The sequence below is a fragment of the Anneissia japonica genome, unplaced genomic scaffold (assembly GCF_011630105.1).
Source record: "Anneissia japonica isolate Jap-2015-1 unplaced genomic scaffold, ASM1163010v1 scaffold785_len581690_cov155, whole genome shotgun sequence".
Classification (NCBI taxonomy): domain Eukaryota; kingdom Metazoa; phylum Echinodermata; class Crinoidea; order Comatulida; family Comatulidae; genus Anneissia; species Anneissia japonica.
In genome coordinates, this window is record NW_022739772.1 from 405,312 (window position 1) to 431,608 (window position 26,297).

The window sequence follows — 26,297 nt, forward strand, 5'->3', positions numbered from 1 at the left end:
CATTTGTGAGGAGGCGAAGGAGAGCTGCAACCACGCCTGGGCCGTTAAACCTATTGAATTTGGCGCTAGGTTGTGGGCAAAACTTTTGGAAAAACAATAAAGGTTGATTTATCATCGCCTCCGGCTCTATTGTCATTCTATACACGGTATTCTACCCAGCAATTTGGTGGTCAAAATTGTCGCGGATAATCCAGATGGAAAGGTAATTAGACTAGTGTCCGAGCGGTTTTAGAAAGTGTGTACCGGTGAATTAACTGGTAAATCGCACGGATATTTTTTCGCTCGAACGGGCCCTAAGTAATAACCCTGAACACTAAATTTTAACATTTGAAAGTTTTTAACTTTTCCAATTGTGAAAATATATGCTCATGGTATGACCAAGTGTTGAATTCTCTGATAAGGATCAAAACCACAGACCCACAGTGTACCATTCTAGCTTGTGTGCATTTTAATAGTATTTTATTATATCATTTTAAATATTAGAGCTAATTTCGACTGCTAAAAGATTGTACTAGGCTTGCTGTCTAAATATTCAAAGACTGAAAGTCAAGGGTCACAGCCGACGTCAAGCGTGATTGACGACTACAGTACCGACCAGTGCTGGCTCCAGAAATTTTGCCGATAGGGGGTCTGACATGTTAGACAGGAGGGTCTGAACGAAGGGACTGACTAGAGCCTTGTTTGAAATTATAGTCAATGGGGGGATTTTTTGTGGCTTAATATGACCCAAAAAGTTGCTTTTAGACTGCAAAATTAGGGATGAGCAATCAAAATAACATTTTTGGAAAGGCAAATTAATATTGTGGGTCTGATGACCTTGTCGTGTAGTTGGACGACAGGGTACCTAGGCCTGTACAACTAACAAAATTCCCCCGACCCCACGTTGGCGCTACCAACTACCAAGCATTATGGTACCATGATGAGGCTGTAAAATCCTGATAAGAACACCGCGCAAAGTTAATGTTTAAATCTGGTCATTCGTGGCCTAATAATGTGTCTATTCATAGAGGTATCCATGGCCTATTGTATCTAGATACTTGTCAATTGCTCACCAGATGTGTTATATTGTCCAGTGTAAGTGACCATTCATATCATACCTGACCTTACATCTCAGTGTGTAGTGGTCAGTCAATATAGTGACCAAGCCTCAAAGAAAACGCTGCAGGGCTCTCAGTAACAGCTGCTAGCATTGATACCACACAACCAACTGTGCGCCCACTTCATTCTTGTGTTTCCATATTGATATTAATAGCGATTAACCATTTTTTATATAGATGGGGATACTATAGTGGATGAGTTGATGATTTAACCTACAGTTGGAATTTGGTTTTAAATTGATATTAATAGCGATTAACCACGTTTCATATAGATCGGGATAGAAAATGTGAGGAAGAAATGTACTGTAGGCAATTGGTTTTTCATATTGATATTAATATTGATTTACCATGTCTCATATAGATGAGGATAGAATAGAGGATAATGAATTGTAGTGTAGATATTAGTGAACAGTATAAATTTGTAAGTACAGTATGATACACATTAATTTGTTTTATTTTACTAATTTTGCCCCAGGTGTTTTCTGTTTGAGTCATTCTATCCATCTCTATTAAATATGCCATAATATAGAGTACTACAGTTGTGTCGTCATGACGCCAGGTGGCGCTCTCTGTTGTCAACAGACGTTGGTTACCGCTCATTACGTCTGAATGACTTCATAGGCTTTCTGGAATAGGCATTTTAAAATCTAATATTTTACCATCAAAATGTACTAAAAACACAAAAACTCGCATTATATCAAACACACATTTAATCATCAATTAAAATTTACAAGGAAAAAGTAAGATAAAACATCTTAATAATTATGTTAGAAATTGGGATCAGTGGTGTGTCAGTGAAGAAAATGGCGTCCGGTTGAACACTTTTTGTAACGATAGCAACGGAGTAGTATCACTTGGTATCATGACGTAACACCGTAGCACTCTATTACTATAAATGTAGTTACTCAAAACAAAGGGGAGAAAAACTAAGTTTTGTTTTAGTTTGAGCTAAATTGCATGAAATATATTTTAGTAGGTTAAGATAATTGAAAGAAAAACGCTGCAGTACAAGTTACAATATAGAATTTAGCATGGGTACAAAGTGATGTTGTCAAGGTATGCATAATATTCAAGAATCAAGAATTTTTATTTGTCTATATACAGAAATTTATTATGCTTGGTAGATAAAGTGACATTAAAATGACAAATTAATTTTATAAATATTTATTTTATTTTTTTAAAGTAAATAAAATTTTATACAATATATAAATTAGTAAAATGTAAAAAGTGTAAAATTGGAGCCTCTCTTTAATGTTACAGTAGTTGGACATTTTCCTGGTTCGAATTGAAGCCTACTGTAGCTTGTACTATCTGGAAGTGTAAAAGTGAGATTTTATAAGTCTGTTGACTCCAAGTCTGTGTTAGGCCAAATAAAAAAAATTACTAGATTCTCATTTTCTCGCGCATTCTTTTTCTCTGCCTCACCAAATTAAAATTTTTTTTTTCATTTCTGTTATTTTACAAAATGTAGGAAAATCTGGCTAACTCGCATTAGTAAAATTCCTTTCTCGATCGATCTTTTGTGGTTGGGATACGTATATAGACCTATGAATCGTGTCTAGTGCTTCTCTTATTTGCTTTCAATGTCTACTTGGTAAAAGTGAGAAAAGTAGTAGCTGTTTCTCATCGAACAATCTTGGATTTGCCATCTCGTAGGAAAAAAAAAAGCACCCTCATTCTCCTTTTTCCAAAATATTAAGAGGAGAAACTGCTTTTTTTTTTACTTGGCCTTATTTGTTCAATGTAGAAAAAAAATTATGAAAATGAGTGTTCCAATGTTCTACCAATTGAAACATTTTTACTGGTAAATTTGTCCATAAAAATTCAGCTATGCATGCAGTGCGAGGTGTTATCCCTTTTGAGTGGGGTTTATTGACTTGAAAAAAAACAACAATACACATTATAGTCATAGCCTGTAGGTATAGACTGGAATGATGTTCATTTATTGAAAGAAAGCCAGCCTAGACTACCGCGGCCTAATCAGTGGTTTTATTAGTTTACTACTTCTACTGGTAAAATTGACGGCTAAGATGGCTTCGGGAGAATCTTTGGGGTGGAGGATAGGGGATGGTTACAGATACAATACTCACAATTAAAAGGCTTATCATATAGTCGGATATTTCATCGCATGATCCCTTATATACAGTACGTTGGACATCATGTTGGGGCAGACTCCGATCTAAATGTAGGTAGACACGCATGCTGAGATAACTAGACTCCACACCCCAGGCTTTAGGTCGCAGATTCCATCGAAGTGACACATTAATAATGTTTATTTTAAGACTATTTCTCAAGTTCTATTCTCGGGCTCTAATTACAATGAGCTTTTTTGTAATTGGAATTCGATTCCGCTTGAAACAAAACATGTTTCCGTTGGGCAGATTTTGTTGCCGACACAGCATTTAATAGACAGACTTCATCTGTGTTGTACAAGTGGTCAGTGCTTTGTCTGATCAAACTACGGTAGGCCTATAGTACTGTATTACGGTAGAAAGCAAAATCTGTGATACCTGTATACATTTGCAACAGCCTTCAGATGTGTGTACTCTAAGATGTTATGTGATTCTAATTTGTTGTCGAATCAGTTATGTACCGGCATAGTAGCCTATATTATAGATACATCATGCTTAGTTATTAATTTATTTTTATATTTTTTATGTATACTTAACAGTACTATATGGTACTGTGCTTTGAAATTTGTTTTTAATTCTACTCTCTATGGACTTGTTCTGAAATAAAAAGTGCTTTAATTGTATTATTGTTTGTGAGTTGTTTCGTTTTAAGTATTTTACTTGCCAATTTAATTTAGGTTGGAACTAATGTTTTTTTTTTAAATTTTAATGACTTGAAAATGTACTCACTGCTTTTCCATATTGGACAGATAAAATTAAACCTGAACCTGAGTTGGTAAAATATGTATTGTATCTGACATGCTGTACGTCTTCTATCTAATACTGTTTTGGTAATATAACAAACGACATATTTCTGTTACATTGTTGCTGACACTGCATTTACTGTAATAAACTTCAATAAAGACTTCATCCGTCCCTGACAAGTGGTCGGTGCTGTCTGTATTACCTGTATATTTAATGTGTTCCATCTGATATACTGTGCTATAAGCATTGTAATATGGTAATATAATTTCTATGAATCTATTGCGCATGATAGGTCTACTATATATGGTAATGGTAATATAGATTTATAAATTTAATTTCTTTGGCTTAGTATCATCTTCCTCTCCCGTGAATTGATTTCATTAGATTCAGAATTATATATAGTTTTCCAACATGCACGATATACTGTATAATTTTGAATATATATTCATGTTTGTAGAACTTAGTATTTATAGGACACAGTTTTAAATGACGATATATTTTTTTGCGTACAGTGTGGATTTAAGCCATAGGCCGTCGTGATGGCAACACTAGGGGCAGAAATACGCTGCAGTCAACACACGTATGATAAGGTGACAAAGGCGAAAGTGACGCTCGAAAGCTTCTACACAAATCTGCTGTTTCAGCACGAGGAACGACAAAACAGGTGAGAATTATGAAAATTAATTTATTCTGATATAATTTCCTCTTTTCCACTGGGTTTGCTTAAAAAACGAAATTGTTAATTGATGGTAATTTTGTTTTTTAACTAGTCATAGGGAGTGGCATTTTTTTATATATGATGTAATTTCACATTCATCAATTTTAGGAAATCTAAAATCCAGCCCTATACAATTTATACACACCTGGATATAACACACAAAGAACTGCATTAGTCATGTATGTACTCTTTTCAAAGGGACAATGTATTAAATACAAAAAGAAAAATGAAACCAGACTATCGAAATATTAATCTGACCAATAAAATTCTATTTAAAGGTAAGTTGTAATATCTTTGTTCAGGCTTCCTACTCCATTGAGTTTTAATATATATTAAAATTAAATATTTTCTAAATCATGTTTGCTTAAAAGAATTTGTGATTGAACAATTTTGAGGTCAAAATATTAAAACTAATGATTGGGTTGATGACTCTATAAACAACCAAATTATATGTTTAATGATAGGGAGGCTGCATTATGCAAATTATTCGTTAATTATGCAAATATTGTGTGGCAGTTGGTTTTTATCCTAACGAGATCACCGACAGTTTACTAATATTATACTAATAACTTACTTAGGTTACTTCTTCATATTTGCTCATATGACGATGGTTATCTTCTGTTGAATTATCGCAGATAACTGAAATTCTCCAACATAAGTTTCTTCTCAATTGCAAAGTGGTCAATATTGGATATTAATTCTGAATTAGTAACAGCTGTTCTGAGCAGATGTGGTACCAAGTGTCCAGTTAATTAATTAGTCTTTTCTGGTTTGAATTCCTTCATTTGATAGTAGATTTCCAAAACTATAACTTACTTAGTACTTATTTGCAAATTATTATTGTATTTAATTTTCATTTTATTTATTTCTGCAAATTGACAGTACAAAAAAGAATCAAAATAATGCAAAATGTGGAACATAAAATTCAGGATGATACCCAGGGAATAGCATCAAAAGCAGAATAGAAGTAAATAAATGTAATATGAATTAAAATAATATTCTTTTTACATCTGTATATACAGTAGACATAATATATCAAAATAGCAAAAAGCATGGACCATAAATATGAATATTATAACATACAGAATATCTTAACATTTGCTGGTTAGTGCTATTCCTAATACCTGTACTATTTATCAAATGGTGTTTGATAATGCTATCCATTGCTAATAGTGTTGACATTATAGGGGCCATCAAAACACACTCTCAAAGTGAGGATATCTGAAAACATGCTATGCATGAAATCAGTTGATAAAAGAATGTAGTATTTGTATAAAGGAAACAAAAACATCCATATATTTTTTATCCCGATTCAAATCCCTGCATGACCTACTGATAATGTTTAAAAAAAAAAAAAACTATTGACTCTTATGTTATTATAATTAGACCAATGCAAATATTATTCAAAATCAACGGAGAGGGCAAGCAGCCAAGGCCTACAGCATGCTGTGTGAATAAAAAGCTGTGTCGTGTCCATAGAACTCCAAAATAAGCACATAATACAGTGCAGTGTTTGCAATGTGGACAGGTTTCCCTCCAATTATAGACCACTTTTGCGACTAGGGTTTTCATGGTTTTTAGATGCTTTGGTCTTTTAATTACATAAATTATTCTTATAGAACAGACATTCATTTGGGGCCACAGAAAGGTGGTCTTTAATTGGAGGTGGTCTGTAATTGGAGGGGTCTTTAATTAGAGGGAGGCCTATGTTTGAGTAGCTTAGTGGCTACAAGGAAAACTAAAGGGCCTACAGGTTGAATTGTCTTATCTCTTTTTCTTATGGTGTTTGTGCTAGGTTATGGGGGCCCGCACTTACCCAGTACAACAGTTTGTTTTATCTGTCCCAGCATATGCTAGTACCCATTTAGATAAAGTGTCTTGCCCAAGGGACACAAGCGACAATTTGTACAGCGATGGTTTTGAACACCTCATCCAACCATTGCGCCAACCACTTACAGAATTCTACGTTGAGAATCAGGTTCTTTCTCACATGTAAAAATGTTACTGCCTTTAAAACCTGTGTTTCCCAAAGGTTGGGTCATGGCCTCTAAATGGGGGGTGTTAGATGTTGCATTTTATGGGTTTGATGTGATTGCAATACCATACATAAATAATTTGATAAAACAATTGATAACAATATTATATAAACAACATAATAATTAAAAGGTGTGTATCAGAGATTTCTCTAGAACTCAGAAGGGAATTTACAACATACATACATTTTAATAAGTTACATATTTACCGATGTGAAATTAGCCTATCAACCGGACGATGTGATTTTCCGTTACTTGGCATTTCATTGATAATGGAATTGCAGACACTATAACACGGAAGTAGTAGTAGGCTTAATTACCGCTGACTCAGTGCAATCAATAATAAAACAATTTACTATTGGTATTTAAAATGTGCATGCATAGAAATTTACATTGTAAAGTATATTGAGCTCGATCTCGCACACTGTTGGTTTTAAATGCCATTTATGTAGTCATGTCTGCCTAATTCGATTACATTGTTTTAGGCATCTAGGGACCATAAAAATACCCCCCAACATTTTGTTTAATCACTGCAATCATGGTGGGCTGAGGTATGGAAGGAAGGATTTGGAGATGTACCTAAAAGGTGTATTTGATAGTACGTTTGTAGTTTGAAGAAAGTATATTGGTGGGTGGGGGCGGGCAGGTGGTTTTGGGAAGTGGATGGTATTTAAAATGACATGTACTCAAAAGTTTCAAAGTAAAAATTAAGATTTTTGGTTGTGGACAAATTGGTCTTTGGGAGCTTATTGGCACAAAGGTTGAGATTCGGTCTCAATTTGAGGTCGGAGGTTAAATCCCTAGTAGCTGTGAAATTTGCTTGTGTCCTAGGGCAAGGCATATTGTGTTCATCTGTCTCTTTCCACACAGGAGTATAAGTGTGTACCTGGTAGGTTTAACCCCCACGTGCTGATTACAATATTTTGATACGTTCCATTATACTGTAGTATTTGTTCCAATGACCAGGGTATTAGTACGATAAGGACGAAGAGTTTTATGAAAACATGTGTGCTATAAAAATATACCATCCTATGGGAGATTTCAATTACACAATGATGTTAAGATCGTGAATGTAATGACGTCACGTAAAGACATCCATGGATACGATGATGTTGAGTTCTCGTCGTCTGAATTCTAGGACGTATATATGTTTTGTAGAGAATGCAGGATGGTCACAGATGAGTGAATCTGTTGCACTGCAGGGTCATGTCACGCAAATCAAAAAAAGCTTCCTATTACCTTGTTCCTAACTTTATAAGATATCATGTTATGAGTAAATTTGCTGCACGCTTTAAAATCGAAACGGTACTGGTTTTGGTCTACAGGAGTTCATGTCTTTAATGGTGGAAGCGTACCTATCGTTAGCCATAGTAGCCTAGGTCAAAACATAACAAACACACAATATGTATTTAAATTTAATTGTTATTGTAAGAATTATTACAGACACATTTAAAGTTATCTATTTGTTTGTACATTTAAATTTAATAATGTATTGTTAGAGATGTAAGAAATTATTATTTGGATAATAACTTATTGTGTATTATCATGTAGAGTTATAGTGTTTGCACTTCTTCACTGATTTCTAAACCTGCTAAAAAACAGTGTAATAAAACAGGGTAAAGATCCTAACATAATGAAAACAGTTATACAATAGCAATATAATCTCTTTTTCTTTCAAAAAATGAAAATTATAATTCATATAGAACAACCCTTAAAATTTCAAATACGACATTGAAATACACATAAAAAGATCAAATAAACCACAGAATCAAATTAATTCTGTTTTCTTCCTACACAAATTCATAAATTCAATGCCAGCCAAATTTGGTCTGTAGAACGAATAAGAATGACATTGACTCAAGTGTGGTTAATTGGCAGGGATATCATTTTCTGTTTCTAATATTCAATTGAAAGTCAATAACTTCCTTAAAGTAGGTAATCCAGGTATTGAGCAAACAGATAATTTTCTATAGATTTTGAAATTTATTGCTTATAGTTAAACAAATGTGGCTCAGCAGCTGAGAGGTTGACCAAGACGTGTTGTTCCTGCTTCTTAAGCTGCAGACCCCAGTTCAAACCAGCATTGGGTTTTGTCTGATCGCTTGGCTCCTCAAATTGTTGGGTCGTGCACCACTGCAGCTGCTGCGGATCCCTAGGGTTAGCCCGATTTTTTCCGATGACTAATAAACAATTATTATTGTCGTCGTCGCCGCCGTCAATAATAATTGTTATTGATTATTATTATTATTATTATTATTATTATTATTATTATTATTATTATTATTATTATTATTAAAATGTCCTTCATTTCTCAATTTTAGTCACTTTAATATTAAAAATATTAATGATATTAAATGTTAATTGTATAATTAAGCTTTTATTATTATATGCAACGTTTCATTGATTGCACTTTGTTAAATGAATATTATTACTGTAAAAACAGGTTGGCAAAGGGTGGACTTCGGGCAACATGCAGCTCGATGGCAATTTTGTTGCAGAGCATTAAAATAAATTAAAAACCCTGTACACTATGTACAGCCCACCTATCATCTCATCGGCTCTAGGATATATTTTCTGGGAGGGGGGGGGGGCTAAGGGCTAAGTTGTCCGACAGGAGGAGACTTGAGCTCGTAGATTCGAGCTGGGGGAAGGAACTTCGAGGGGTCCCCCTCCCAAATGAGATTTTTTTAAAGAATAGCAACCTGTAGATGTCTGGAAATGGCACTCTCAGACTGTGACAGACATGTGTTGGCTTGTTGTGGGCCTATTTTTATAGGTTTTATGGTCTGACCGCCCGACGAGCTCTGTCCGGCGGGGGGTTTGACCTGTCTGGTGGGGACTTAAGTCCCCTGTCCCTCCCTCTGGCACCGCCACTGATCGCAGTACTGTAGGGGCCAAAATTGTTCATTGAATAAATTTGAAGGGCCAGGGCAAGAGGTGTACTACAATAGTGCCATTGGAGCGCCGCAGGTGTGAGCCTGGGGTGGTTAGGGGGTGTCCCCTTCTCAAATGAGAAACTTTTTGAAAATAATAAGCTGTTAGACGCTCATACAGGGCTGACCTAGAAAGTTACCCTTGTGTTTGCTGATGCAAAATTCAAAAATTATACCACACAATGGGTCATCGGGCCGCATAACGCGCACTCACAGGCCGCCAGTTAAGAACCCTGACAAAAGGTTTTTTTTAAGCATACTGTAAATTTGGGTGTGGCCTCTATGTTCAATCAAGAATTCTTTTTAGCTCTTCATAATTTTTGCTCGCACCTGATAATATAGTATTTACTTGTGTAATTAACTTTTATTAAATTTTTCATTAAATTGCATTATAGTTTTTGTTTTGTTTTGTTTGTTTTTCTTTCGTTTTTATGTTTAGGTTTAATTCCTTTCCAGTTAATATGGCTGCTATCATGAAATGATGTTTATTAAATAAAGAAAAATAGGCTTATTTATTCAATATTTGTTTCATAAATAATTTAGTTTATTGCAATTTAGTTGGTGTAATAATTTTTTTTTTCACATTTTGTACATTTTTACAAAAGGGAAGTTTTTTTTTTTACATTGCTTTAAAAATGATACAAATCCAGTGTAACACTAAGGAAGAAACAGAATGTTTCTACAATTGTTCCTGTTTGAGCAGTTTCATTTTTCAACATGGATCAAATTTCACGATTAATTAATAAATTAGTAAATCAAAACCTATACTACTTGAAGAGTCAGCTCATTTACATAAGTAGGCATTGTTTATTGAGCAACTGGTGTTTTGTGTATTGTGCTAATATCATAGACAATACCTGTTAATGAATACCTATTGTTTGCAATCATATGGTACTTCAAAATATGCAAGGTTGAATTCCACATCTATGTGTGATCAATAGAACTGTATTGTATGATTACCATGTTTGTGTCATATTGGTGGATACTTAGTGGTTATTTTTAGCAATTTAAGAATAAATGGTTTTATGGGGTTTGAATAGCATGTTATCCAAGGAAAGTGAAACATCAATTAAAAGATAGATTACTGAGGAGTAGCAATTAATATTGCCAGTGCTTGAGGTTATTAACTTTTTAAAGAGCATTCTAAAAACACTGTACTCTTTTTTAAAATCCTTCCTCCTAAAATAATGAGATAATCTTTGTCTTTTCACTCCTCCTGAAAGAACACACAATAAATTTGTTGATTATTGTTATTTTTAGATCATCATTTGTGGCAAAGACAAGCCAAACCAGTCACTCTTCACAAAAATCAATTTTCATATTTGAGAAATATCCTTCAAAGTTTATGATTTTCTTAGGCAGAAACCATCACCAAATCGTTAAAAAATTGTTTTAACATTGAAAATGGGGAATATAACAGCATTGCATGATGTAGATAAGGTTAATGTAGTGCGATAAAATAGATTTCAAAATATTCAACCATGGAGATCTTTAGGTCCCCGGTTCAATTCTTATCGCTGCCTCTCTTTGTTGTTCAGCTGGAGGGCTGAAATACAAGTTTCAATAGCACATCGTCTTTCGGATGAGAAGTTTAAGCCGTTGGTGTTATGGCGCATGTGCATGTTAAAGAAGCAGTACACTCTTCGGAAAAGAGTAGGGGGTTGTCTCACGGTGTACTGCCCAATCACAAACAGAAGGACACCACTGGAAATAAGTATTTTTCTAGACTTTCGTGGGCTATCCTTGGTGTTTACTGTACACCGAATAAACCAATCCAATCCAGTCCAGTCCAGCATGTTTTGGCCAATATCTCTGAAACAGGTTTTGCGATGAGTGACTGGTCGGGCTTGTCTTTGCCACGTTGTATCTTGTTAATGAAAAGTACACAGTATACTACACCTTAATCTTTTCCTCCTAGTTATATACTAATATGAAAGTATTTAACAAAATGATGCAATGATGATGACTTTTGGAAAAGCCGATGTTTGATGCTGATATTGATTTTATAAATTTATTTATTTATTTATTTCAACAATAATTTGCGAGGGAGGTCCGTCTAGCCAGGGCTGATGAATTGGGACCCTCAGCAGACCTGTCAAGTCTTAAGCATTTCACTTTTTACTTCAAGCCCTCACACATTCTAGAATTTCTTCAAATTATATTATTTTAATGTGCTATTTTCTCAAAAGAGGCATACAACATGTACAAACACGACTATCGGTGCTAGCTATCCCGTAGCGATCGTCACAGAAACTGAAAACTAAATGGGATATCAAAGGGACACTTTGTATCAGTGTATTCACTGTAACGATGTATGTTATATTGTCGCTTGACTGTATTTTCCTTGTGTTTTCTTTTGTGACCATAATTTTCAAAAAATGCCCAATCTCGAGCAAATCCAGAAGAAATCTGCAGCAAGCCAGCGCAAGACCCTTGACAGGTCTGCCCTTAAATCAATACATACAATTAAAGACAAAAGAATAAAAATTAAACTAGATCTTTAACATAAACAAAGTAATTAAATAAAAACAGAAAAATGAAAAAAATCAGAAAATATTTTTAAAACAATGATTTGAGGAAATCATTAAAAATTAAAATTAACGTAATGAAAAACAACTAAAATTGACACATTATACAGAAAAACAATTGAAATAATAAATTAATCCAGAGAATTAAAGAGAAGATAATTCATTAAACTATCATAGATAATAATATATTCAAATAAACAGAATTATAAATAATTTACTTTACAAAGGAAGAAAAAACCAGAGCAAAATAAAGATTTAAAAATATTGCAACAAAAAGAAATGGCCGCAGGGAAAATTATATAAGTTTGGATGAAAGTTAATTCAGAAGGTTATATTTGAAAGAAGAGAAAAATAAAGCAGATCGTCAATTTTTTCTAATTTTGATAAATTAATCGTGATGCACGATTATGATTTTAGCCTGAACAAGGTTATTGAACAAATGTTAATAAACCAATATTACAGATATTAAATCATAACAACATTAAAATCAATGACTTAAAATCAATGGCGTTATCTCTCACTGATAAACTGTATCCAGATCAGCTACTGTTGGTTAATGGTCCCTGCACCATGCATTATCTGGGTGCAACCACGTGAAGAAAATGAGAAAGGCAGTTTGCAACGCCCTGGCTGTGAAGGGCATGCTGTTGCATTATTACCCAAATCTAAAGACTCTTCCATAATCAATATCTAACCATATTTTCAATAATACCAGGCTTAGCATGTACAATACCACTTTTAGTTGCCTAGTGTACTGTTGCCATACCAATTAGATGTGGGTACAAAACTATTATACATGGAATAATTAAACATAATTATGTGTAGATCAAAAGCAATTGAACTATGTTTAACATTTCATATTTTAACTCTGAACTATTCTATGAATTTAGGCCACAATTTATGTTACCGTGGTAACAGGAATCATAAATGCCAAACAGAATGTATTTTATTGAACTACAAAATCCAAAAAAATAATTGCTCAGGTTCTAATAAAGCTTGCATATACTATCAGATATCTGTCAGATAAACAGACAATATTTGATCACATTTTGATGAGGTACAGTATTGCATGGTCAGGTTATCAACAGACATGGAAAATTACTGTACATGATTTGTTTGATCAGTGTGTGTGAAATAAACGTAGGCTAATTTAACATAGTCAAAGACAAAGATATGAGACAATTTCATGCTTAAAAGTAATTAGGCTTCTTTATTAAAGATATATTTCATAATAAAAAAAATGTTAGTACTGTACTATACTTTCTGTGGTGTAAGCCCACCCACGTGAAGACAACATTGGGCCAATTTTTTGGAGGTAGGTTTATACCTGGGGAATCTCCTTTTTAATTAAATGGCAATATTTCAGCACTGAATACCTAATTCAAAGCCAATATTAGATGTTTTATTCTGAGAATATTTGTAAAGTCATACCCTGGGCTTTTGCTTGAGGAAAGGCTGGTACATAAAATTGGACTTAAAATAGGGGGTGGGCTTATGCCCGAGGAACTATGGTACTGATGATTATCTTCTGTCCGTCTGTGATGGTGCTAGTGGGGAGGTGGGGTTGGGCAGGAATAAAGAGTCAAAACAAACATCCAAGTATCAAATAAATTAAATTAAATTGCTATAATATTGATGCTAGTGAGAAAATTGTAAAAAATGGTAAACTATGATTATAAATATTAATTACATTGCTAAATTTTATTAAATATGGTTGTAGTATTGATTGTCCTTCAGATGAACTATTTTATTCATATTTTAGTAGTATTAAATTATCTTTGAGCTAGTGGCTTTAGAATCTGGTATTGATGGTTCTTATGAAGCGAAACACACCAGATATATTCTACTCACTAAGTGTCCATAGAGAGTAACAGTGTATTGAAATATGCAAATTATGTAATGATGTCATACTCATAATATGACATGTCATATGATCTCATTGCTAGGCTGGTTGTGACATCATTCGATGGGATGATGCTGTGTTTGTGTTTGTCACTTGAGAACAACCAACATAACTCACATTTCACATACATGGGTGGTCGTTATACAACATTATATTACATTGTGTAATGAACTATGTTTATTCTTTCATGCGATAGCCATCTGTATATTGTTGTTTTATTAGTGTTTTTATTATCTAATAATAATTTAATAATACTCACATATTTACATACATTATTTATGATATTACATTGTGTAATCACTATTATAAACTATGTTTATTCCGAGATGGTATAGATAATAATCTGTTGTTTTATTACTGTTTATATTTGTTAAATGATAATTTAATATTATTAGTAGTGTTATTGATTTGGTATGTAGTTTCTATATGTGATTTTCTGTCTTATAGAATCAAACAATTAGAAGAAATAATAGAAGGCCTCTCAGAAGAAGAGGTAAATATTGCATACACATGTTTTATTATCATTAATTATATAATTACTGTATTATATTACATGAGTTGCCATTAGACTTTGCTTCCCAAATTTCTCATGAACTTTACACTTTAAAAATCATCATTGCCATCATTTTTGAGATGGTGCTCATCCTGTATATTGTTGTCATCATTATCATCACCATGGTTATCATCATTTTAATTGTTTCTGATTATCATCATCATCATTAGCATCATTACTATGTCACCAATATTCTTCAAAATATTATAAACATGAAACATAATTACTGACAGTCAATCATAACATCATCATTGCTGTTACCATTTTCTTCATTAACATTGTCACCATCCGATTCGTTGTCACTATTGATGTCACCATCATTTTCACCTTCATAACCAATGTCATCAAACTCATAATATTATCGTCAACATTATTAGCATAATAATGCTGTTATTTCTTAATATCATAAACATTACAACATTACCATCTCCACCTTCATTGTCATAATCATGTTATCATCATCACAATCACCATTATTAACCTAATTCTCATCATCAACATCACTTCATTCTCAAAAATTTTATAATCATTACCTCATCAATCATCATCATTATCAACATCATCAATATTATCAAAATCAACATTATTAGCATAATGCCATGCATTATTATTAATATCAGATTCACATCATTTTTGCCATACCATTATTGTCATTGTCACCATATCATATCAACATCTTGAAACATTTAGCATAATGTCACTATTCTCAATATTATAAATATCACATCATTACCATCTTCATCTTAATTGTCATCATCTTATTGTCACCATCATCATCAAATCATTGAATCATCGTCATTCATTGTAATTAAAACAACGAATATGACCAATGTTTAAAACCTTCCTTGCAATTTTTGTAATCAGAAACGAGAGAAACGGGCACAACATGCCCAGAAAGAGACAGAATTTCTACGACTAAAGCGGTCACGACTTGGAGTTGATGACTTTGAGTCGCTGAGAGTAATTGGACGAGGAGCATTCGGTGAAGTGCGACTCGTCCAAAAGAAAGACACTGGACATATTTATGCTATGAAAATTTTACGCAAGGCAGACATGCACGAAAAAGAACAGGTGGGTGTATTTGAATATGCAAATTAGCATGAAACCAATTTAGGGTTGATTTCCATATTTTAACATTGACCTTTTAAATGGTTTTAATGCTTTGATATTAGATCCTTATATTCAAACAATATTTACTTACGTGTATTCACACAACTCATTTTTGAATCAATTTTTTTATACAGTTAAACTTGCCTAACTCGAATAAGTCAAACTTTTTTATTTTTTTTTTTTATTTTTTTTTATATTTTACATGCCAAATTGTTGTATTTTCCATTAATTAAAAATCTGTAAGTCAAATTTTATCTAAGTCGAACAATTTTTCAATGGCATTTTGGATTCAACTTAGGCAAGTTCAACTGTATTGCATGACCATGTTCAGTGTTATACCAAATTAGGTTCCTACTTCCATGTTAGGCTTTGATCCTTGTTTATATGTAGATATTTACACAGTATGCAAGTAATTTTTCAGAAAATCAAATTGTAATAATCTAACCATCAACTAGAGCTCTGTTCATGCCACTACTTTGTATATGACAAATTCTGGTAGTTTGTCCATATATGGATGTGATAACACACAAATTTGTCAGAACTTGGTGGAGTGAAGTTGAATATCTTTGTGGCTTGGTCCTGGGTTGAAACAGTGTCATAGTCAAATAATCATGGACAAACGATAAAATTGTTGCTCTACGACGATTTTAATGCTTTTCCATGATTATGACGTCATCTGATTTGATTTGTCAAAATATGTTGTTATCGCATAACTGATAAATCGTTATCGAATCATTCTAGTGTAAAATCTTCTCTTATTTCTTTTATTTTCTATATGAACTATTGCTTTTTAACTTTTTTTTATCATTATCGTTATCGTTGAAGTATAAACAGGCCTTAAGAGAGGATTTAAAAAAAAAATTAAATTCATATTGTGTTTACAAGCATATAACACAATATCTACACATTAATATTTTATATGCCAACATTTTCTTTAATCTGCGGAAATGAAATAATTATGATTTACTAGTATTATAAAAAAATAATTTAAATGAAATGATTATGACTTACTAGTGTTATGAAAAATTAATTTAATCATAAATTTCACATACTTCCCCTGTCGAAACTATCGAATTTGATATGACAAAAACATGAGACATACCTAAATATGGTCATGATGACATCACATCATGACCATATATAGGAACATCATGACAATATATGTGAGGTCTCACCACGAAATGAGACGCATCATTGGTGAAATCATATTGAGATATTCACCAAAACAGGCCAAAGTCAACATTTTTACAAAATTTTGATTTTAATGTTTTCGAATAACTTGATACTTATATTTTATGATTGTATACTTTGTAAGTAAATTTTCTTTCCAAAACAGTGTTCTCTGTACATGTTCAGTAATTCTAGTCATATAATTTGTACAGGTTAGTTTATCTTTGAGGTTGATTTCCACAAAACGTGGTTCTTATACTGTACATCTAAGCTTTAAATGCTCACATTTCTGGATTTACTTATAGTAGGGAAACCATTCAAAGACCAAATGAAAGCTTATAATGTGATCTACCCAAATATAATATAAACTCAATTTTTGAATTTCTAACCATGAGACTCATTTTGTGGTGAGACCTCACATATAGGCACATCATGACTATATATGGTCATACATCAGTTTCTGTTAATGAAAATATTTTAAGCAGAGCTTCAGAATAAATTTTCAGTTTTATGTATTATGTAATTTTAACTGTTTTTTTTGTTTTTTTGTTTTTAATATTTGTTTAGGTTGCACATGTACGAGCTGAACGAGACATATTAGTAGAGGCTGACAATCCCTGGGTGGTGAAAATGTATTACTCATTCCAAGACCCGAACAACTTGTATTTAATAATGGAATTTCTACCTGGAGGTGAGCCATTATTTTGATGAATAGTTAAGGTTTTTCAAGATGAGTAATGGTTGAAATTCAGGAAGATAAACAATGCCTAACACATTGCTATGCTCACCCATTTAATATAACGCTATTTTGATGATGAATAGGTGATTTTTTGTAGATAAATATATCTCTTAAAATCCAGAAAGATAAAAGTGCATAACACATGTTCGCTTATTTGAAATAATACGGTACTGCCTCATGTATATAGTCCCATCCTAGATATACGCCTGCTCGCCTTTAAGAATTATTTTTATTCAAAATGGTCCACCTGAGTACAAGACCACCCCCTGACTTCAAAATAATTTACACTGTCTGTACCTCAGATAACAATTCTGAAAGCTTACTGAACTAATCATGAATTTAGCATGAAAATGCTATATATGCCAAGCTTTAGCCTATGTAGGTTCAAGGCTTCCTTTGTGATACTGGCCTAAAGCCCTAGGCTGATCTGTTGTGCTAGTGGTTCCTGGTTTTAATCCAACCAACTTCAGTCCCAACCTCTCCCTTCCTTCATGTTCAAGGGAAACTGGTAATAATGTGCAGAAAAATAATGTCATGTAGATTATAAAGTCATCAACTCAAGCCATGTAACCAAAATAGGTGAAATCTATAACTAGCTTCACAATTCCACAATGTCATGGAAACCTAATTTTATACTTTACTCAAAATAAGCCAGAGCCACTGGCGATTTAAGTGTGTGTTTACTGACAATCAAATCAGATCAAAGGAATCTAGTTTTTGCTAATTAAATACAGACTTTTACTATATCAATTACGTCATGCAAAGGAAAATAGGAATGGCGTTATCTGTGTCAGTTAAATGGAATTAAAATGTTCACATTATTACCATAGTTCCTTGGGTGTAGTAAGTCCACCCCGCCCAGACTGTCATTTCAATGAGTAGCTGCCTTAGTTGACTTTTATAAGTACACTAAACAAGTTCTTGTGATCTCGAAAGCTCCAATGAGGTATAATGGAGGTAGTAGAGCTAAAAAAGATCTATTAATCAATCAACTATTAATCAATAATAATAATTTTATTCACTTATATTGCGCAAATTCCATAAAAATATGTTCAAATGATGCATTACAGAATAAAAATGTCAATTAAAATAGATTAAAATTGACAATTCGATAGAGTAAAACCATTAAAATTCCATAAAAATATGATCAAAAGACGTATTACACAAAATTATAAAGTCAATTAAATTGGATTAAAAATTTACAATTCAATATTACAGTAAAAACCATTAAAATTGACAAGTACAGGAAGTACAGTAGTAAATTATGTGTTAAAAGCAATAGTGAAAAAAAAAATATGTTTTCAACATTGTTTTAAAAATCTCTTGGCTACCGGTTTTCCTAATAAAAGGTCCACAGCTAGGTACTGCATATTCAAATGCACAGTCACCTAGTGTGACTTTAAGTACGACAAACTGGATGACTTAAGATTGTGTCATCATTGCTATGGAGACTATAACGAGAACGAGGTTTCTCAATCAATCAATCAGCCCATGCAGTGTTTCAAGAGCTCCTCATGAGGGCAAAATATTTTAATCAATCAACTAATAATCAATCAGCCTCGTGTGGGCAGTATAAAGCTAAAAAAGATCTATTAATCAATCAGCCAAGTGTATCTAGAGCTCTTCATTGGAGCTAAAAATTTGAATATTGGCACTGAATTAGCCATGGTATAAGCCAACCTCCCCCCCCCCTCCCTCCAACAAAAAAAAAATGGCCCAATTTTGTGTTCAAGTGGATGTGCTTATTCGCTTATTCTACTCCCCTCCCCCACTCCCCGCCCTCTCCCGCCAACAAAAAAAAATGACCCAATTTTGTGTTCAGGTGGGTGGACTTATACCAGAGGAACTACTGAATTAATTTTCAATTTAAAGCTTATAATTCATTCTAAGCACGCAAATTCAAATATTGATTTTTGGTTTCTTGAGCTCAACACTACAGTACATCTTTAATGGTATTCCAGGATATTGTGGTAATCAATGTAATATTTATCTCTAAATACCTCTCTCTTGTTTCTAAATTACCTACTAGTTAAGTTTTGAATTATCATCGCAACTGTCATCTTTAACTCCCATCAATCTCATGTTTCTAAATTAATTGACCTTTTTGAAATTCCTGAATAGTAGTTCTAATTATTGAAACCAAAATCTAAAACCATTCTTAGAGATATATTTCATTATTATTATTATACATTCTATAATTATTCAAATAAGATATAAAGAAATAATGTAGTGTTCATTAAAAAAATAATTAATATTATCTAAAATTTCTGTATGAATATAATTAAGGTAAATGAAAATACCTAATAGACACTTAAATGTGAATTTAAAACTTGCAAGAAACAATTAAAACAAATGAGTTGTAATATCATATCCATTTAAAAAATATGTTTTTTAAATGAAAAATATGCCTACTAGAAGATTGCAATATTTTATGTAATGGCTTGGCATTGGTAAAATCCCCCAATACACATATCGGGCTAGTTTCACTATTGAATATAACTTTGATTTAAACCTCTGTGCCTTGTTGGTACTGGTGCCTATCCTGCAATACCAGGGTTATTGGTTCACTCCCATGATTGTTCCACCATTAAAGAAACTCCTATGATAAAGCTTCATCTTTAATGAAACCTAATTTACAGATCAGCAATTTTAATAACGATGATTGCAACATTGTAATTTAATTGAATCTACAAGATGAAGTCCAGACTATCGTATTTCATATGACAAAAACATGTGACATGCCTATATATGGTCATGATGACATCACATCATAACAATATATAGGTACATTATGACTATATATGGGCATGCAACAGTGTTTTGCCAAAGAAAATTTGATTATCTGGACAGAGATTTATAATGTGTATCTTTTTACATTTTTTTCTTGTAGGTGATATGATGACGCTACTCATAAAGAGGGACACTCTATCCGAAGAGTGCACTCAGTTTTGTATAGCCGAAACAATCCTAGCGATTCACTCCATTCACAAATTAGATTTTATACACAGGGATATCAAGCCAGACAACCTTCTCATTGATATTACGGTTAGATTACAAGTTTCATTTATATTTTGTAGTAGCATTAACCCCCTGCAACCCCCTCTCCACCAAGCTATGGAAGCTACTCTTACAACTTGTACTATTGTGGCAGATTCAGTGGGAATCTCAAATCAAATTCCAGTATTTGTTATAAATTTGCAATTAAATAGTTCTAAAAACAATATAGGCCTACTGCCAATATGTATATTTTGATTTTAATGGAATATTGATAGAATAATCTTAAATCAAAATATGCTATAAATGTATATTTTGTTTTAAGATTATTCCATCAATATTATTGATTATGATGCCAGCATGCCAATGGCATGTTGCTCATGAATATTCATAAATGGGCATTGCTACAGGTATTATTGCTTTGAAGCAAGATTTTATGGAATTGTGTGGATTTCAGCTTCCATTAAAGATCATGGGTTCGATCCAGAGGCTGTCCACTTGTTTTTATCATTGGGCAAGCCACTTTACTCATTTTGTCTTTGTCCCATTGGCATGGGTGGGGGGTCATTGGGCAAATTTTTTCCTCCTCCCAAGTTGGGACCTGTGCCACAATGAGATCATCATCAGACTAAAAATAATAATTTGTTGATCCAAACAAAATTAGTGTGATTGCCAGTCTCACAATTTTGGGCAATCCTAATCCACAAAATCTTTCCCCATGTACCTCACCAGGGATTTTATTCTGGGCCCCTGACCATGGATTTTATCCTGGGCCCCTGACCTAGGTTTTATGCAACTCCTTGGTTTTGACCCCCTGTGGGCATGTTTCTGGAGACACCACTGCTCTGTCCACCCGGGAGTAAAAGTAAATACCTGGTTACTTTGAATACCAAGCCACTATTGGCTGCAACATTATAAGATATGTGTTCGTAGACCTTCCATCATAATTAAAATATTGAAATTATATGCTTGAAGGCCTATGAGGCTCTATATTAAGCTCTGTAATAACTATCAAATTATATATGTAACTCTGATTTGGCCATATGGGTATTATATCATGTCCATATATGGATGCTGTATTATGTCCATATATGTGTGCTTATATCATGTCCATGGACAGATCACAGATACTATATTTGTTACATAAAGCTCAGTATGCCCATATATGGGTGCTGTATCATCATGTCCATTTATGTGTGCTCAACCAATGACAGATCATAGGTATTTGTTGCATACAACTCTTCATGCCCATATATGGGTGCTATATAATAATTTCAATCCATATATGTATGCTTGTCCATATTATTATGTACAGATCACAGATATTTGTTACATAAAACTTGCTAGTAAAGAGCATAAAACATTTAAATTTTATATGTTTATTCAAAAAGATTTTTGTGATTGGCTGTTACTGTGTTAACTTGGACTTCGTCAGTATATCTCCACTTAAATATCAACCGTTATTTTCTTGTCTTTGCAGGGTCATATTAAGTTGTCAGACTTCGGACTGTGCACAGGTTTAAAAAAGGCTCATAGAACAGAATTTTATCGAGATTTATCTCGAGCGAATCCACGTGAACTAAGTAAGCAAAACATTTTTAATGTTTAAAAATGATAAAAGACAGAACATTAAGTCATTTAATTGAGCAATTAATATGACATTAGGAGGAACCATGTCTGAAATTCAACTGAACAAGGAAGTTTTTATCATAATTCAAATGTGGCACAAATTAAAACAGTAATGTTTGATTAGCAAACACTGCCCATATGTTTTGTGATCGTGTGCAGTAGAGGCATAGGTAAGGGCCTACTGCAGATTAAAATGACGTCTGCTAAATGTGCATAATATGTGCTTTAAATTATATCATATTTTTTCATCTGAAGATAACATTGGGGAAATGAATCTCTGGGGGGTGGGCTTGTGACCGGGAATCTAATTTTTAATCAAATGGCATTTTTTTTTGGCACTGTATACCTAATTCAAAGCCATAAGTTTATGTTTTGTTTTTTTTTTGATAATACAGTATTTTTAAAATCGTACCCTGGGCTTTTGCCCGAGGAAAGCTGGTATATAAAATTTGGCATAAATTAGAGGGTGGGCTTATAATTGAGATGGGCTTGTACCCAAGAAATTACAGTATTACATACGCAATGGTAGTTTACTTAGTGGTTAAAGTTCTTGTTTTATTGTCTTAGGTCCTGGGTTTAATCTTATTGCAAGATATTTTCTCACATCCAAAAAAACCAACTCTGTTTTAACCAATAATGTACATGATATCGAATGTCAAAAAAATAACACATTACAATCATATATTTGCATAATTATTTTGAATATTCATTACTTATTCATGCATATTAATGATTAGTGATACATCTTTTATAAATATTTGCATACTCAAGAACCTTAATTGATTACTCATGTTGTTTGTTTAATGTTTGCAGCTGTGCAACCAAATAAACCATTAGATTCAAAGAGGAAGATGGAGACGTGGAAGAGGAATCGCCGAGCATTGGTAATCTTTAGATTATTATTCTCATTAAAACGTTATAAAGCTCTGTCTAGATTGTCAAATGTTCTGTCTAATTGTACTCATTCTATAGGGGGTGAATGATTTCTTATGTGGCAAGGGAATCGGATGTCTTGCATGTACATTTACACGTGTTATGATAAGTGATTGATGCCTTGCACGTACTTGTCCACGTGCAATGAGGGCTGATGGTTATCTTGCGTGTACGTGTGCAACAGTTGGTGGTGGGTGGGTGGGTTTATTTTATCGGAACTAAAGAAGATTGCATGGAGCATGTTAAGAGTAAGTGTATAAATTCAACACTATCAAATTTGTTGCTGTATGCCCATATATAGTCATGATGTGCCTATATATGGTTATGATGTGATGTAATCATGACCATATTTGGGCATGTCACATGTTTATGTCAAACAGATTTTGATAGTATAGACTTGCTTTAGAACAGAGGTATGTAGCTTACAATATGTACAACAAGGAACACAAAATATAGAATACAACTCCAAGTACTCTATAAAACTATATATATTACAAATATCTGTAATTTTCCCATATATAGGTATTATATCATCATGCCCATATATGGATACTATATCATGTCCATATATGTGTGCTATATCATCATGTCCATGACCAGATTACAGATACTGTATAATACATGAAACTCATACCCATATATGGATGTTATATCATGTCCATAAACAGATCACAGATACTGTATAATACATGAAACTCATGCCCATATATGGATGCTATATCATCATGTCCATATATGTGTGCTCTATCATCATGCCCATTTGGACAGATCAGATATTTGTTACTTAAAACTCATAATACCCATATATGGATACCTTATTATGTCCATCCATATATGTGTGCTCTGTCATCATGTCCGTATGTGGACAGATCACTTGATTGTTAGATAAAACTCATCATGCTTATATATGGGTGCTATATCATCATGTCCAAAATACAATGTGATAGTCTAGATAGGACTTTAGAACAAAGAGGTATGCAGCCTACAATACATAAAACAAGAAACACAAAATACACAATAGAACTTGATGCACTCTATAAAATTAAATATTGGCCTTTAATGAATTTTGACCAAGATGAAAAAAACACATTTAATTTGGCTAAATTGTATGTTGTTCACACTTGGATTAGCATACACAATGTTTTTTTTTCCAAGGCTAAATTCTAATTATCATGTGCCAACCATACCGTACATTCAAATGTACATGATTACAATTTCAAAACTGATGAGCGCATGAAGTTCCTGATGAAATTTGTCAATTCACATAATACAGCTATTCAGCCTATTTTCATGGTGGAAAACACTGTAGTTATTTTCTCTGGGTTTGATTCTCTGGGTTGAACAGTTAGGTAATTTTACCAAGGAGAATGTTTTAGGGGCTTGTTCACACTGGATATTTTTGGTCAAGCTGATCAGGTGAATGGAAAGTTTGACCAAAAACAGCCATGTCTGAACAGGTTTTAGCTTTAGACATTATCAGATATTTTGTTGTCTATCAGACCCAAGAGTGTTTAGTTTAACTTTGGTATTGTGGAGCATTGTTTGGCATTGTTTGACTTCAAACAAACACGGAAAGCCTTGCTTTGTTTGATCAGATATGTCTGTAAATGTCTGTCCAAACTATTAATTTTATATGACAAATTTGTGTGATGGTTTGTTGTTTTTTTAAACCATATTTATATAGGGTGTATATATTTGCATGATGATGTCATATTACAACTAAATATGGGCATATCACAGTTTGTTGTCACACAAAATTTTTAGTGGCAAAGCTTAGCAAGCACACTATCAGACAGAATCTGATCAGATATTGATAAATCTGACAAACAAAATTATAAAGTGTAGACCTGCTTTAGACAAGCTAAAAATATTAGTAAAATTTAACAGACAATTTTCCCCATAGCTTGATAGATCACTATTATTTAATATGGTATAAATATATCTATATCACCTGTTGTTGATCCACCACAGGATAAAGGCCTTAGGATAATGTCGCCAAATGTCTGTTATTTTACTTATGTTGTCAGATTGGCTTTTGTAGTGCTAATCCAAGTCATTTTTAGTTTTATATGTACTGTAATGTAGGTAGAATTTTTTATTAGTGCTTTACAGCTAAGTCTCAAAGCACTTGAGGTGCCGAACTAGCTCGTACAATAAATTGCTTCTCCACTAAGCGTCTCTTCGTGTCTGAGCCAGCCGGTAAACTGGTACCAGTTACTCTCGTCTGTCCACAACAGGGGTAGTATGCACCAGTACACCGGGGAAACCCCCTATTCGTCTCAAAACGTGTACTGGGTTATTTAAAGTGCACATGAGCCAAATTTTGTACACTGGGCCTACAGTTTATAGTCTTTATCCGAGAAGACTTGTTCCACCACCAGAACCATAGACGAGTGAGCGGTTTAAACCAGACAGATACTATGGCTGTACATTGCGATGTCCCCGTCTTACTGTTCAGCTGTTCTAATCTCAGCCATTCAAATATGTACTGTATATATTATACATTTTTTCAAGTATGTTAAGTTTCTATGATGTTCTCTTTCACCAGGCATATTCAACGGTAGGTACACCGGATTACATCGCTCCGGAGGTGTTTCTTCAGACTGGTTATACGCAGGCGTGTGATTGGTGGTCGCTAGGTGTTATTATGTACGAGATGTTAATAGGATTCCCGCCATTCTGTTCTGAGTCGCCTCAAGAAACCTACCATAAAGTAATGAACTGGAAGGATACGCTGGTCTTCCCGCCAGAAAATCCAATTTCAGCCGAGGCGAAAGATCTGATTTTGAGGTTAGTTTATTCTCATAGCCATTAAAGGGCTCCCTGTAAAGAATGCATATTGTAGTTGCATGTAAAAAAGTCCTTTTAATAGGTCAGAAGGGATGTCTAGGTGTAAGCGATGCTTTCTACATCACAGCCAATAACAGGCTGCATATATGAGGATCTTTACATTTCAAAAGGAACATAGGTACGGCAAAAATGAATTATGACACGTAAAGGAGCTACTTTAACTCATAGTTCATACTAGCCTCTTCCTAACGCAAATACAACATGCCATATTGTCAAGTCAAGTGGTGTTAT

The 26,297-nt window shown here is 33.4% G+C and overlaps 1 protein-coding gene across 1 annotated transcript in view; it reads left to right on the forward strand.

Annotated features, from left to right (window-relative positions):
* The window catches only part of LOC117117995 (serine/threonine-protein kinase tricorner-like), a 48,627-nt gene that overhangs the window by 13,425 nt on the left and 8,905 nt on the right, over positions 1-26,297 (forward strand). The window contains exons 2-9 of the mRNA XM_033262490.1: positions 4,486-4,637; positions 14,536-14,581; positions 15,506-15,712; positions 17,489-17,612; positions 20,551-20,705; positions 22,135-22,237; positions 23,097-23,167; positions 25,765-26,006. Of these exons, the coding sequence (XP_033118381.1) occupies positions 4,513-4,637; positions 14,536-14,581; positions 15,506-15,712; positions 17,489-17,612; positions 20,551-20,705; positions 22,135-22,237; positions 23,097-23,167; positions 25,765-26,006 (1,073 nt within the window). The 5' untranslated portion in view covers positions 4,486-4,512. The remainder of the gene's footprint in view (positions 1-4,485; positions 4,638-14,535; positions 14,582-15,505; positions 15,713-17,488; positions 17,613-20,550; positions 20,706-22,134; positions 22,238-23,096; positions 23,168-25,764; positions 26,007-26,297) is intronic.